The 14,118-nt window shown below is 49.5% G+C and overlaps 6 protein-coding genes across 6 annotated transcripts; 3 read left to right on the top strand and 3 right to left on the bottom strand.

Moving 5' to 3' along the window:
• Nucleotides 1-1,836: 1,836 nt before the first annotated feature.
• FIBRA_08240 (uncharacterized protein) lies at nt 1,837-2,356 on the top strand (the record flags this gene model as incomplete). The annotated part of the gene is made up of 4 exons (XM_012329890.1): nt 1,837-1,871; nt 1,929-1,977; nt 2,031-2,062; nt 2,125-2,356. The coding sequence occupies 4 exons, from the start codon at nt 1,837-1,839 to the stop codon at nt 2,354-2,356; spliced, it is 348 nt and encodes a 115-aa protein (XP_012185280.1).
• Nucleotides 2,357-2,897: 541 nt separating this feature from the next.
• On the bottom strand, nt 2,898-3,719 carry FIBRA_08241 (uncharacterized protein; the record flags this gene model as incomplete). The annotated part of the gene is made up of 1 exon (XM_012329891.1): nt 2,898-3,719. The coding sequence occupies one exon, from the start codon at nt 3,717-3,719 to the stop codon at nt 2,898-2,900; it is 822 nt and encodes a 273-aa protein (XP_012185281.1).
• Nucleotides 3,720-6,415: 2,696 nt separating this feature from the next.
• On the top strand, nt 6,416-7,346 carry FIBRA_08242 (uncharacterized protein; the record flags this gene model as incomplete). The annotated part of the gene is made up of 5 exons (XM_012329892.1): nt 6,416-6,450; nt 6,508-6,754; nt 6,808-7,035; nt 7,092-7,161; nt 7,216-7,346. The coding sequence occupies 5 exons, from the start codon at nt 6,416-6,418 to the stop codon at nt 7,344-7,346; spliced, it is 711 nt and encodes a 236-aa protein (XP_012185282.1).
• Nucleotides 7,347-7,785: 439 nt separating this feature from the next.
• Nucleotides 7,786-8,727, bottom strand: FIBRA_08243 (uncharacterized protein; the record flags this gene model as incomplete). Its single annotated transcript, XM_012329893.1, has 5 exons — nt 7,786-7,916; nt 7,976-8,045; nt 8,103-8,330; nt 8,386-8,632; nt 8,693-8,727. 5 exons carry the CDS (start codon nt 8,725-8,727, stop codon nt 7,786-7,788), a joined length of 711 nt encoding a protein of 236 aa, XP_012185283.1.
• Nucleotides 8,728-9,057: 330 nt separating this feature from the next.
• On the bottom strand, nt 9,058-11,403 carry FIBRA_08244 (uncharacterized protein; the record flags this gene model as incomplete). The annotated part of the gene is made up of 5 exons (XM_012329894.1): nt 9,058-9,188; nt 9,238-9,307; nt 9,364-9,591; nt 9,650-9,899; nt 11,243-11,403. 5 exons carry the CDS (start codon nt 11,401-11,403, stop codon nt 9,058-9,060), a joined length of 840 nt encoding a protein of 279 aa, XP_012185284.1.
• A 335-nt stretch (nt 11,404-11,738) lies between these two features.
• FIBRA_08245 (uncharacterized protein) lies at nt 11,739-13,040 on the top strand (the record flags this gene model as incomplete). The annotated part of the gene is made up of 1 exon (XM_012329895.1): nt 11,739-13,040. One exon carries the CDS (start codon nt 11,739-11,741, stop codon nt 13,038-13,040), a length of 1,302 nt encoding a protein of 433 aa, XP_012185285.1.
• Nucleotides 13,041-14,118: the final 1,078 nt, after the last annotated feature.

The raw sequence follows: 14,118 nt of genomic DNA on the forward strand, positions 1-14,118 counted from the left end.
GCGGAGCGTTGACCATTCTCGTTCCTTACACGATGTGAGTGTGTCGATACGCATCTCCATGTATTCCGCAGGCCCGTGAATCCACCGAGAGTCCTCTTGGTCCTCGGATGTAGTGGTGGAATTCACGCTGCAGGGATCGCGGAAGAGCAGGTTCGGTATTTCGTGAACAAGCCTAGGCAGTATCAGAGCATGGGTGTGGAAAACTTGCAATGATGGTGAGCCTGTGCTCATTCATTTTATTCCCTATCAAACCGGCAAGCAAACCACGGTCATCCCAATTTACGACTTTATCTGTCGAGTTGCATTATCCTCTGTCCTGGCAGTGATAGATGCCGCGTTATGTTGCGATGTGATCGTTTTTCATAGCTTTAGCGGCTACAGGTCTCCTGGGCGGGTTTGTGTGGCGTACTTTTCTGGGACTATGTGCGCGTTCGGCGTGTATGTTTTATTCATTGCAACCATGTACATTGTGAAAAATGCGGCCATAAAGCCTGCCTGCAGAACACTGTCTGAATGTACGATCGCTTACTACACAGGTATATCATACGACCAGTTGTCAAAAGCAGCGACGTGTGTCGATAACATCGGACGCTTATAGCAAGTCAAAAACTAATATCACATTATGAGCATGTCTGCATACTATTGTCATGACTACCAACAACATCTTTGCTAGCGTCCTGTGCAAGCCGCACACGGGTTTCCGCAGCGCATGCTTATAATCACGACCTCGGAGAAGGAATTCGCGTCAGTTATCATTCCATACCCCATCTTATTTTCACATATAATGGCTACAGAGAAGTCATCTGTTCAAAGGTCAATGTGTTCGCCTCGTGAGCATGCAATTTGATTAATCCATCCTATTACTGTAGGCTTAAAGAGGCTTTGAATTTCATCACCTTTTCGTTTTGCTGTGGGTTTGCGTGCATCTTTCTTATCTGGTGCTTGCTCGTTATATATACGTTACAAAATCGCTCCTTTAGGTCTATTCTTCTATGACTATCTTCTCACGTCTATCCGAGAAGTTCAGCTGGTCTGGAGGCGAAGAATTACAGGAGCAAGCATCCTGTTCATTCTAAACCGTTATTTATCGGTCGCAGGTTGTGTCAATTATCTAGTAGGATATGATGCCCACACATGCGGTGATCTTTGGTGCGGTCTGCAGTTTAAATAAATGCCTTGACTCTAGATACAGATACGCACAGGTCATCAGCCATCCTGAAAGATGTGTTGTATGATGCACTATTTATGATACGAGCAGGTGGGCTGTATCCTGTCTTCCATCAGGATATGATTAGCTGACTGATTTTCTTAGGTTTTCATGCATTGCGGGCGTATGCAATAAGCGGAGGAGCTCGCGCGTCGTCCCTGGCTGTTCTGATACTCGGAGTGGTCCCAGCAGGTAATAATATCGTGAGCCTCAACGATCCATATCTTCAGTATTACTGATCAATCATATGCAAGTATAATTACATGAATGAAAAGTGCAGTGGCTCTCCTGGTATGGAATATGATACTCTTCCACTCCCTATTCAGTTGAAGTGTGTACCAAGTATAGATTTTTCCCAGCGATAGTCTTAACAAATCCTTGATATCATAGATGTAACTCTGTGATTTGGTATCGACGCCGAAAATTCCAGTCCTAACCATTGTGCCCGTAGACGTGATAGGTACTAGGATATCTGTCATAATGTCTGACATCCTGATGATCTGTATAACTTGGCGCACAACCTATGGCATCGTGCAGTCCGTAAAACGTAGCAAAACACCAGTGCTAGTGCTTATATTGAGAGATGGCAGGCCTTTTTTTGCATCTGAATTGAGAAGCTGTTGAGCCTGATGATAATCCTATTTACAGGTTCCATCTACTTCCTGTACGTGTGCAAGCTAGCCACATGAACTCACAGCCTACTCAGAACTATATTTGGCAGCGTCTTCCTTACACTCAATGTCACCGAGATCATCATGTGGTCGACCAACGTAGGTGCTACAGACTTTATGCATGCAGCTAAATGAGGAAGGTTCTCCCATAGACATTCAAAGACATCAGCTTTGTCACGCAGTTGTACGGGAAAGATTCATTCCTTCGTTGAGTCGTTGAGCTGACCACTGGCATACGATCTCTAGCCTAAATTCTATCTTGATATCTCGGTTCTATCTGAATCTTCGTGAAGAGGTTCATGGGAATGGACTCGGTCCAGACACATCCGTCATATCCGATGTAAATTTTGCTGCACAAGTCGTGGGGAACATGGGATCAACGCTGGATCATGGGAGTCAAGATTTTGAAGCTTTCGAGGTCGAAGAAGATGCATCACACCATGGGCACGATGGACTAAACGGCGATGACATCAACTAGGTCAATTTAGATATGACTTGCGCGGCTTAGACGATACGTTCACCAAGTCAAGAGTGGCAGCGAACCTTAGGTTAGCCTCCGAATTGTTATAGTCTATTCAGTGCGCTGTGTAATCAAGCCCCCTGTTCTGCGAGACTGCGAGAGATTTGTTTGAAAATGAACAGTCAGGAACCCAAACTAAAGACTGGTTCAAGACTGCATGACCCTGCAATGGGCGACGGAGGTCCCGATGGTGAGTCTGATTTGAGAGCTTGCATATTGTGTGATACGAGGATTTCCACAAGCGAGATCGGACGCGATATAAGCTGGCCAGAACAGGCGCCCAACTTGAAGTAGTCAACGGAATGCCGAGTTCAAGATGTCAACCCGCTACAAGCTTTCACCGCAATGTTACATTCAACTTTACAAACGCGTTTTGAAACCGGACGCAGATAGACCCATGCTACTGTACACTAGAACGCGACGTCCATACTACCTCAGACATTCTGACTACACAGTGTACCCCTGGAAATGTACCAGACGTTTCAGTCGCTACCGCATGCTAGGGAACGCACACCACACTCACCCCATTCACCATGATCACTTGGCCATTTACCCAACTGGCCTGCTCGCTCGCAAGGAACGCAACGACGGGACTTATCTCGTCCGGTCGCCCAATGCGCTTCGCTGGATGTCCGTTCACGAAAAAGTTGATGAGCTGCTCTGACTTGCCGTTCCGGAATAGGTCGGTGTCGATCGGACCAGGCGCGATGGCGTTAACGGTGATTCCGCGCGAGCCGAGGTCCTTTGCGAGGACACGAGTCATTTGATCGACCGCGCCCTTGGTGGCGGCGTACAAGAGGTAGTTGGCGGGGATGACGGAGTTGCGCGTGAGCGACGTGCTCAGCATGATGATTCGGCCACCTGACGACACGCTCAGCTGGTTCAATCGAGAGACAGAGGCGGACAGGGGGTACGCACCATCTTTCATCAAAGGCACGGCAGCCTGGATCATGAACAACGGAGCCTTGACATTGGTGTTGAAGTGCTTGTCGAAGTCCTCCTCGGTGACTTCTGCCAAAAGTGCGTTGTCCATGACCGCCGCATTCAGTACGAGAATATCGAGTTTGCCGAATACACGGACAGCTTCGTCGATCAGTCGCTGCGCGCCGTCCTTGGACCCCACATCGGCCTGCACGCTCGTAGCCTTGCCAATGCTCGCCTTGTTTATAGATTCCACAACAGAAGCGGCGGCACCAGGGCTGGAGACATAGTTGACTATGACGTTGGCGCCATCGGCGGCAAGCTGCTGGGCAATGGCAGCACCAATCGAGCGTGACGAGCCTGTGACGATAGCAACTTTTCCAGAGAGAGAAAGCGACATGGTTTTGCTCGACTTTGTCTAACTGTGAGCTGGAGTGAAGGTTAGATACTGAAAAGGAGGCGAGACAGGGGTATTTAAGTCGATCAGATCATCGCGAGTTAGACCGCTGAGCGGGCAAAGGTGGGCAAGAGGGGGCTCGAGCCCGAATATCCACACATGGTGAACCAGACAGCGATGTCAACTGACAACCACAAGGCGAAACGATAGGTGTTGCGCGGGTTGTATGTGAATGCACGCTGCACCCGGATTGGCATGTAAGGCCCAAGCGCCAGTGGGAGCCAATCAGATCAGTGACTGCAAAGCGACCCTCCATCAAGCTTGCCCACTTCTGCCCGCAAATTACGACCTGTTGAGATATGGAACACTAGTTTCGGGGCCGACATTTGAATATGACATTGACTGAGTCTCCGACAAAGGTCAGCAGGTCCCTTCCTCTCGCTCTACGACTTGGCGCCGGCGCGGAGAAATGAAGTCTGATGCAGACGAGCGCAGTCAAGACTCAAAGAGATGTGAATGAGTGTGTAATAAGATAGTGAACGAACCTTGCAATTTTTGCTCATCGGCTTTGGATATGATCCAAAATTCGATTCTCTGTTTCCCTTGGAATGGCTTCTAGTTTTCGATCTGGCCCCGCAGCGGTCACTTGCCACCACCAACATTTTTCCTTGTCTGGTGGATAACCTACCCCCGTATTTACGTAGCAGACAGTAGGAATGCGTACTGCCAGTCGCTCCAGACACCGCCGAAGGATAGAGAATTCCCATGTCGGATACAGTGGGTCAACGAATAGAGATCAGATTTGCAGACCTGAGCTGTCAGCCGATGTTATTCTGTATTGGAACTCGTTCAGTAAGAGCAGTTGGGGTAAAAGAGGTTACAGGTTCAACTCACCGCCTGAGAGCGAATTTAATGAGACTCTGCACAATATGACAGCTCAACGGCTAAGCGTTGCAATCTCGGAGTTGGGGTAATTAGTATTTTCCAAAATCTCCCGTTAAGATGTGAACGTGTATCAAGTGGAAGTGTGACAGCTAGTGGAGAAGTCCTTCTAACGAGATCTTAGGACGTTGTCTCAATGAGCGATACGGATGGGCCAGTGAAGGTGGACATGGTGTTCAGAACATGTGATACAACAATGAGTGAGGTTGTGAGGTCCTTGAAACATGAAAATGTGGTCTACAGAAGAACCACATGACGCAGTATATGGAAACCAAGTATAGCCTATCAGCTGTAATCGGCGCAGTCGTAGAACACGGGTACAAAGAAAGCCAGGGAAATCTTGCTGTGCACGAGAGTTAGGTCATTGACAGAGGACTATTGAGGCATTCCAGCAGACAGCATCAAGTCTTCGACGGGTGACCTACCGATCTCTGGCTCTTGCGTAAAAAGGCCGCAGTCCAGAGTAAGAATCCAAACACTGGCCGGCAGTGAACCTCTCCAAAATGATCCTCCCACGAGAGTCAAAATTGTGAACTCGCGTGGACCACTTCCCATTTCGCTGAGGACGTAGACAGCGGATGGACCAACTTGAGACAATTCTGCCTTCTCCAGTCGCGACAATGAAACGAGAGCGTCGCCCAGAGATGGATCCAATTCGGATTGAACTATCAACCATGGCAATCAAAATGAAGCTGAGGCTGACTGCTTGTCACATGAGTTCAGAGCATAGACATACATTGCGGGTCCCATCTGCACGGTGCAAAGGCGTCATCTCCTATGATCAATGAATTACTCGCAGAGGACATGCTCGTTCAGGAATGTCGGTCAACATATATCCGTAAACTTTGTGCATTGTGCCTGTATTCGATACGAGTTCTTCCATAGCGCGACACCTTGCGAAAGGGAGGAATCGACGTGAGACGGTTGATGAACAGAGTGCAGTATATCTGACTCAGGGACATATGAGAAGACGATAACGACAACGTCATCATGCAGAGAGTGTACGTTCATGGCAGATTTTGGCTACTGCTTGAGTGTGTACGAATAGGAGGAGGCTGGCCATGGGAGATTCAAAGCCTGTTCTACTCGGCCCGAAGCACTTGACGGTCCGAACGTCGTCGCGAGTCTGATTGAACCGTGAATTGTTCCTCGACCCCTCCTACCTCGTGCACTGCCTCATATTTATTACATGTATGATTGTCTGTCGATATCCCCACGTCCTTACATTGGATACTACTTCCTTTGAAGTTCCATACAGCTCTCTGATAGCAAAAGTAGTGACTCTGCTTATTCATGCTCCGAGCTCGAGCTTGAAACATCGAAGAGCGCGCGATACAGTGAGTGAGCTGTTTATTGGGCTGTACAGTTCTGTTCTGTTGTGATTGATTCTAACGCCTAGTTGTTTTAATGCGGGATGCGTATGGACCAATTTGAAGACTTATGTATGTTGTGACCGACAATCGAGTAATTCGTACACTTTCTGCACTATCATCGTGCGTTCTTTAGGCCCCTGCGCAACATATATTACTCGCAGGCTTCAGCTCACTCGCTGATACCTTGACTCGCTCACGTCATCCTGAATTGAGACAAGCTGGTCTGAGTCAGAGTCGTGTCCGGATATGGACATCGAATCTCAATCAATAATCATTCACCGACCATGTTTCACTTGCTCTCCGGGCACCGTAAACACCGCAAACAAAGAGCTCTTCTCTTTAGGCCCCAGGTTCCGCGTTCTGGACTCATCACACCATTTGTCCATGTCATCCCAATCTTTCATTTGGCTTATTACAGGGTGAGTAGGCTTGTCGTTATAGAATAGGGGCAGCATTCTAAGATTGTCCTAATACAGGGCCAGCCGAGGGCTCGGATTCGAGCTCACCAAACAAGTTGTCGCATCCGCGTCAAATATTGCCATAGCTTGTTGTAGGAACCCCGACGGCGCGACAAAGTTGCGCGCACTGCAAAGCTCCCCTGGCAAGTTGCACTTGGTTGTCATGGACGTAGGTAGCGAAAAATCCATGCGCGACTCTGTGCACACGGTCGATGCAATCCTTGCTGGCAGGGGTATCGATTATCTGTACAACAATGCCGGTATCGTACGTTCTATTAATCCACCTGACCTCTTCCAGAGCCAACTATGAGATTTCAGGCACTAGCAGACGACACTCCGTACAATCTCTCGTACGAACACCTTCTGGAAGTCACAAAGGTCAATGTTGCAGCGCCTGCTCTCCTGGCACAGCTGTATCTGCCTTACATCGAGAAGAGCCAGCGGAAGGTGATCGTCAACGTCTCGAGCAGTCTTTCCAGCATCGCAAGCGACAGAGGAACTAAGCATGCGACATATTGCATCACAAAGACTGCGATGAATATGCTGGTGAGTAATTTTACAGTATTGGTGTCGAGACACCTCAATGATATACTGTTCGACAGACATATAAGCAAGCGAAGACACGGCCAGATGTTACAGTGATTGCTATCGATCCAGGATTTGTCAGGACCGGTGTGTATCATGGTTATACTGCGTTTGCGTGACGGCTGAGCGTGCTCCAACTAGACCTCACCGGCCCACACGCAGACCTCGATCCAGAAGAGAGTATCAGCGGCGTTCTGAAGGTCTTGACTACTGTCACTACAGCTGACAGTGGTAAATTCCTCAGATACAATGGCACAGAGCTTCCATGGTGAATGCTACTATAGTTGCTCTTGACTGAAAGAGATGTATGACGCCAGCTCTGAAGCTCGACACAAACGTGCTGCTCCTGTGAGTGAGCGTGCTCATTCCTCCCTTCGCTCTCCTTGCTCCGTGGTTTCGCATTCTAATTTGATCACATTATCTCTCATTTCAGGACCCCAGTATCTGTGAAAATCAGGAATGCGTAGCAATGAAAATCATCCCTCCTTATGAAACCAGACTCAGACTGGCTTTTGAAAGCCTTACATGCACTGATGATTGTCAAAGTCCAAATGGATCGGAATAAATTAAGTCAGATTGTCAATATGTGGTTCATCATTATTCCCGCTGTATTATCGACAGGTCATAAACATTCAGACCGTCTCGAGGCAGTTTATACAACAATTCGCACTGATATCACGAACCCTCGGAAATTAAGAGAAACCACACTATTCACCACGGAAGCTCTCGACCATTGTACCCAAAGAACTTACCAGTGTCAGCAATACTGACGGAAGTCACCACTTTGAGAACTCCGCAAATGCTCTCTTCTGGTTCTAGATCAGCGTTCGGACCGGCTAAATCTAGCGAACCTTTTGTCAACGATAACACCAATGAACTTCACTCATTTCCAAACACGCACCAGTCTTGACGAATCCAGGATCGAGAGCAATGACAGTAATGTCGGGTCGGGTCTTCGATTGTTTGTACGTCTGGAGTGCGTGCTAGGTTAACCACGAGAATTCCTCAGTTAGGCATCTTGAGCTCACAAGCATATTCACTGCCGTCTTCGTGATGCAATATGTTGCATATTTCGTGCCCTTGTCGCTCCCGATGCTCCCGAGACTACTCGAAACGTTCACGATAACTTTCCGCTGGCTCTTTTCTACATGAGGAAGGTACAGCTGCCCAAGAAGGGCCGGCCCTGCGAGATTGATCTTGAGCTCTTCCAAGAGTTCCGAGTACGAGAAATTGTACGGTGTGTCGTCGGTCAGAGCCTGCAATTGTATTGTGTTATGAGTCATGATCTTAGCTAAAATAAACCTTACGCACTATACCAGCGTTGTTGTACAGGTAGTCGATGCCCCTGCCAGCGAGGATCGCATCGACCATTCCGACAGAATCGCGCATGGATTGTTCGCTGCCTACGTCCATGGAAATCAAGTGCAGCTTGCCTGCGGAGCTTTGTAGTGCGTGCAACTTTGTCGCGCTATTGGGATTCCTACAGCAGGCTATGACAGTGTTTGACGCAGAAGTGAGTAATTGTCTCGTGAGCTCGAATCCGAGCCCGCGGCTTGCTCTGGGGATGATATCGACGTTGTTTTAGTACTTGTGCTGTCCGCAAAGCAAGATGACTTACCCGGTTACAAGCCAGACGAACGACTGGGAAGACATGCTAATGGATGCTAGTCGAAAGATGTCAGGGGAGTAGAATCCAGAGACAACGCGTTTATAACGGTATCTCAATAAGCAAATACAGCTTGTAGTATGTGACAAAGCCACAGGTCGGCCGGAGCATGCTGTATCCACCTCACCTCCGAACCATTCAATATCAGACTACACCACTCGGAATCAGTGTGGATACAACGCCTTGAGCGTTTGTACAATGTCATAGTTGGTCTGGACTATGCCGCCCACAAGTGCATACCAATACTGTCGACTTGGTCATCGCAAGGACGGAAATCCGATGCTGACTGACAAAAAGTACATGAGAGTGAAATACAGCTACCATGGGATCTCTTCCCCGTCATGCCTGAAGAACTTGCCCGAGTCCTTCGATGTCACCGACGTGGCGATCTTCAGCTGTCTCGAGACAGTGTCCTGCACTTCCATTGCCGCATCCGCACCACCCATGTCTGCCCAGCAATGAGTCTCTCAGAAAAACTCACAACTTGCGTTACATACCTGTCTTTACCCATCCCGGGTCAACGACATATGAGATCAAGTCCAGTCTGGTTTTCGCTTGTTTGTACGTCTGATATATATCATCAGCATTCACCAACGCAAAATCTTCAGCTTAACAGAACGTACGAGCATGTTGAGCGCCGTTTTACTGACGCTGTACGTCGCGTTCTTCTCTCCGAAGTCCGTTCCGATGCTGGCCAGCCCACTCGTGACGTTCACAATAACCTTGCGTTTGCTTTTCTCTATATAGGGCAAGTACAACTGGGCTAGCAGCGCAGGGCCCGCAACATTGGTCTGCAGTGTCTGCAGTAGGCCTGAGTACGAGAAGTCGAATGGGGAGTCGTTTCCCTCCATCTATCGCATGAGAAAGGCCTATGAGATACTACGACCGGCGTGTAGATAATTTACTTACGATTCCAGCATTGTTGTAGAGATAGTCGAGCCCTCGGTCTCCAAGAATCGCTGCAACGACCGGAACAGATTCCCGGATGGAAGTTTCACTACCTGTGTCCAATTCAACGACGTGTAGTTCTCCTTTGGCACTAGATCTGAGTGCTTGGAGAGCTCCCGCTTTGCTGGGACTTCGGCATGTGGCAATGACAATATTTGTCGGAGACGCCACTAGCTGCCGAACGAGCTCAAGTCCAATTCCTCGAGATGTACTAGGGTTCCATGGATCAGTGACTTGGTAAATAGGGACGGATGGTAGAGGACATACCCTGTAATCAACCAAGTGAAAGACTCGGTCATTCTGGGAGGAACTTAGGAAAGAAATACCCACCTTGAGGACTGGCTTAAGTACTGCCAGCAAATAAAGATCGCTGAGGATGACGAATCACAGTAGCATTCGGACAAAACGGTAAATTGTCGGGGAATTATCGCCTGTGTTAATAAACGCTGCAATATTTCCAGCGAACTCGCTCAGTCAGACATCCAGAAAAGGTCAAGTTTAGTGATAAGCAGCCTGTCCTGAACGCAGGCAGAGCGTATTGATACAGAGATACACATTCATGTTATACAAATCAATAATGACGATTTAGAAAATAGCGATAGGAACACCCACGCCCCGCGATGAACGGATTCTACAAGCAAATTCAACCCAACGTACAGTCCAGTAATCCAAATTGCTCACCAAAGGCCTCCAGTTTGTGCGCAAAGGAGCCTCACGAAGAGGGATTAAAGTCCAAAAATTTGGTTGCTCAGCAACAGACAAGGAGTAGTCTGAATCGGGTTGCGCAAAACAAAAACCCACGAATGGGCTGTGCCACTGCGCGCCGCAAAGTGCACTGAAGGACAGGATGCAATACTCCAGCTCCGTGATTCCAATCATCCTCCCCTCGTATGCCAATGTCCAGTAAGGTTACTTGGTGACAGCCAGCTAACGCAAGGCTCATGACGTCCAGGCCATCACCTGCTCCAGAGAATACGACTGGTTTAATCGTCGTAACGATCTTCCGTGACCCGCCGCTGTCGTTCGGACGTCACACCGACTTCAGTGCAGGTGCGCCATATTGTCCGGAGGTTTTGGTATCGCAGTTAGGCCACAAGCGCAGCGCATCTCTTCGACAGCCAGGTTGCTACTCGAATTCACTCTCTACTTTGCTCGAGGGCACACTCTCCCTGAGAGCAAACTGCCAAGGACCCTAGCGGCGACCAGCAGGAAAGATATCTACCGCCCCGTACGGGTCGGTAGGTCTTGGTTGCGGTCCATAAACGCAGCCCGACATATTGATCCACAACTATAGCATTGTAGCAGGTGAATCCTGGCAGCCATTGCCTACCCTAAGGCAGGCGATTGCTGAGTACCAGGGTCACATACAAGCGATGATTATCAATGTCCAGTCGTGGCCAGCGACCGGACACCAATGTCAAGCATCACATAGCATGCCCATCTGACCTCGGTGACAGTAACCTTAGCGGACAAAAACAAGAGTTGCCACACTCCTGTCCATCGAAAACGATAGAGCGGCACCGATAGGGAGGATATATGGTCAAAATCACATACCAAATGTATATCACCTGCCCATTCCTGCAATGCTCCCAAGCAAGCTCAGTTGCGTCCATATCCCTCCCTTGGCGCCGCGTCGTACCAACGGCCGAACTGGCTAGAGATCTCTGGGAACGAAGACGTATACCGGTGCGGGTTTCTGGTACACCGCTCGACATTGGCAGTCGGATGCAGCTAGCATCAATCATGAGGAATAAAATACTCAGACCTTAGCCCGCTCGCGAAGAAGGACCGGAGGACCAGCCCTGTGCGGGGCGAGCGCATTGCGGCTTCGAGTCTGCTGCTGGCACTGAAGACGAGGACAATGCGCGCTAGCGGTTGATAAACGAAATTGCGTGGGAATATGTGTCGCCATCATGTGACTGTCGCGCCTTGTGGCAAGCTGTGGCGGCGCCGCGAATGCCAGTTGAGGTTCTCCTTGAGACTCGTCTCTGATCAGGTAAAAACAGGCGCAATTGTCTTCACACACCGCTACCCCACGCTCTCTTCTATCATGGATCCTGCAGGCCTGCCTACGTCCAACCATCCGCAATCACAAGCTGTACAGAACGATGGTCCTGCTGTTCCTCACGGTGAGAGTCGATGGGTCAAGAGGCCACCTTTGAGGCGTACACCAAAGTTTCGCAGAATTCCAGGCTTCTCTGACGATGACAGCGACGACTCGGATGATGACAGCGATAGCATATTTTCTTCCAGCGTTGTCTTTCCCTTGAGTCAACACATCATAGGCTCTGACGACCCTGACAGCTCCTCCGATTCGGACGAAGACGACGACCTCGCTCAGGCGATCCGGTGTGCGCCCGTACGCGTGGAGTTACGACCAGGTACTGCAAGTACGTTCGGACTACCGAGTTTACGTCCCCCATCACCATTACCTTTGCCTACTTCTCCACCCTGCGCGACAACAGAAGAAGTCGATATCTTCTCTATACCTCCCTCGTACCATGGTTTCTCTTATAATGCCCTGGCTTTAGTCAGAAAGGTCTGGAATACCCGCTGCCGCCAGTTTTCGCACTGCCCCACGGAGAGTGACCCCGTCAAACCTAACGCTCATACAAGTTATGCTGGACTATTCCCACCAACATGTTCCCCAACGCGTGGTTTTTTCCATTCGACAGATACTCCCAGCAACGACTATCGCCAGATCCCACCATTCCCGCGTGTGGCCTCGTCTAATCCAAACGTACCCATTTACCCTCGCATCGGTGATATTTCCAGCTTGCGCGACGACGATCCTGCCGCCTTGGACCGTGTTTTCTGTCACTTTCCTCTGTATACCATACGCAAGACTCTGTATCTCCACGATGTCCAACAGCAAGGACAAGGCGATACCCATAATCTCCACTTGCCCTATTCGGATTCATCTACCGGGAGTGACGACGAGCAGACGTTGGTCGGGGAAGAACCGTCTTGCAAGCGTGTCAACGACAATTTCAGCGCAAATGTCGTATCCGACTCGATGTTCTTGCCACTGACGGCGCGTCGGTGGCAATATGACTGGCTGCTGCGCTGGCAAACACACATGGATCCGTCTAGTCAAGAATATCCCCCCTCCCCATCGCTTGTTCTTGATATCTCGGAGACCCAAACGTACCCATTCGGGGAAGAAGTGGACGATTTGGCCGACTTCGAGCGACTGGACATGTATGACCAACCTGAGCGACCTACATCTCCCAAATTCTTCTTCGCGAGCGAAGAGGACGATGAAGCTGCTGACGATTTGTATGTATCCTTACCCCATCCGCCCAGCGAGGGCCTCTTTTCTTCCTGTCACATGGCGGCGATTGCGACATAGCATTAGTACGGACGGCCTCCGATCATTGTATCACACTAAGAGAGCTTCATTCTGCATAGGGACATCCTAACCACTGTATTGAAGTTGTATGGCTTGTGTTTCTACCAGTACTGCAACATGTGATTCTCCCTTGAGGTTCTGGGTTTACTCGGGGCATGTACGACGCTGCGGTGCATTCTTTGAGAACCCCGCAAGATCACTACCCAATATCTAGCTCGTTCATTTGCGACTCACGTTTATCGAGCATACCTCGCTTCTCTGCAGTGGGACTTGCAAGGTATGGCCTCATTACCGGTTTTGAGGGCTACTGACACGTCAGATTTTAGTGCAATGCCGGCAAACATACGGCTATTGCATGGTGGATTGTTCAACGTTTGCGGCGCTCGCTTTCTGTATAACGGGATCATTCAACGGACATGCTGCTACTATACCATTGTGAGAGGTTTCCCTCGTGTGGGTTGTTGGAGACGAATCTCAGCCTTACGGGTGATTTCACGTTCACAAGATCGGTACAACTCCATTTGTGGCTGATGACGCGGGGTCCGGCCGACGAGAGCTTTCCAGTGTCGCAGGCTGCGCAGGCGATTTTCCGTCATATGTCATACTAGTATGCGCAAGCTCAGAGTGGCCTTGAGGCACCAATGTTGGAAACTCTCTGCTCAGGTGACACTGATTTTTTTTTTTCGTTATGGCTGGGATCCGAGGAGGCAAGGTTCAATATACCTCAATCTGGTCGCATAACACCCACCCACCCATACTAGCAGAAGAACACGGTCCGGGAACGCCAGCACGGCACCCACGTTGCGCTCTGGAGTTTGCGCTGTGCTTCTTCGGAGCGGTCCCGCTTCATCATCCTGCACGCCGTTGCATTTCATTATGGTTTCAACGAGGCGAGACCGGATGTACTGCCGATCACCTCTTCGGGTTCTGTGAAGTGTGTGGCTTGATCGCTCAGGACGTGGCGCCTGATCCTGCAGCTGGTGTGTCGAAAATCATCCTTTGCGATGCATCCGGTGAAAGACGTTCAATATCACATAATGATTTTCAGACGAAACGTCCAATATAACTGCTATCAGTA

Source organism: Fibroporia radiculosa (assembly GCF_000313525.1).
Source record: "Fibroporia radiculosa TFFH 294 genomic supercontigs, scaffold64544, whole genome shotgun sequence".
In the NCBI taxonomy this organism is placed as follows: domain Eukaryota; kingdom Fungi; phylum Basidiomycota; class Agaricomycetes; order Polyporales; family Fibroporiaceae; genus Fibroporia; species Fibroporia radiculosa.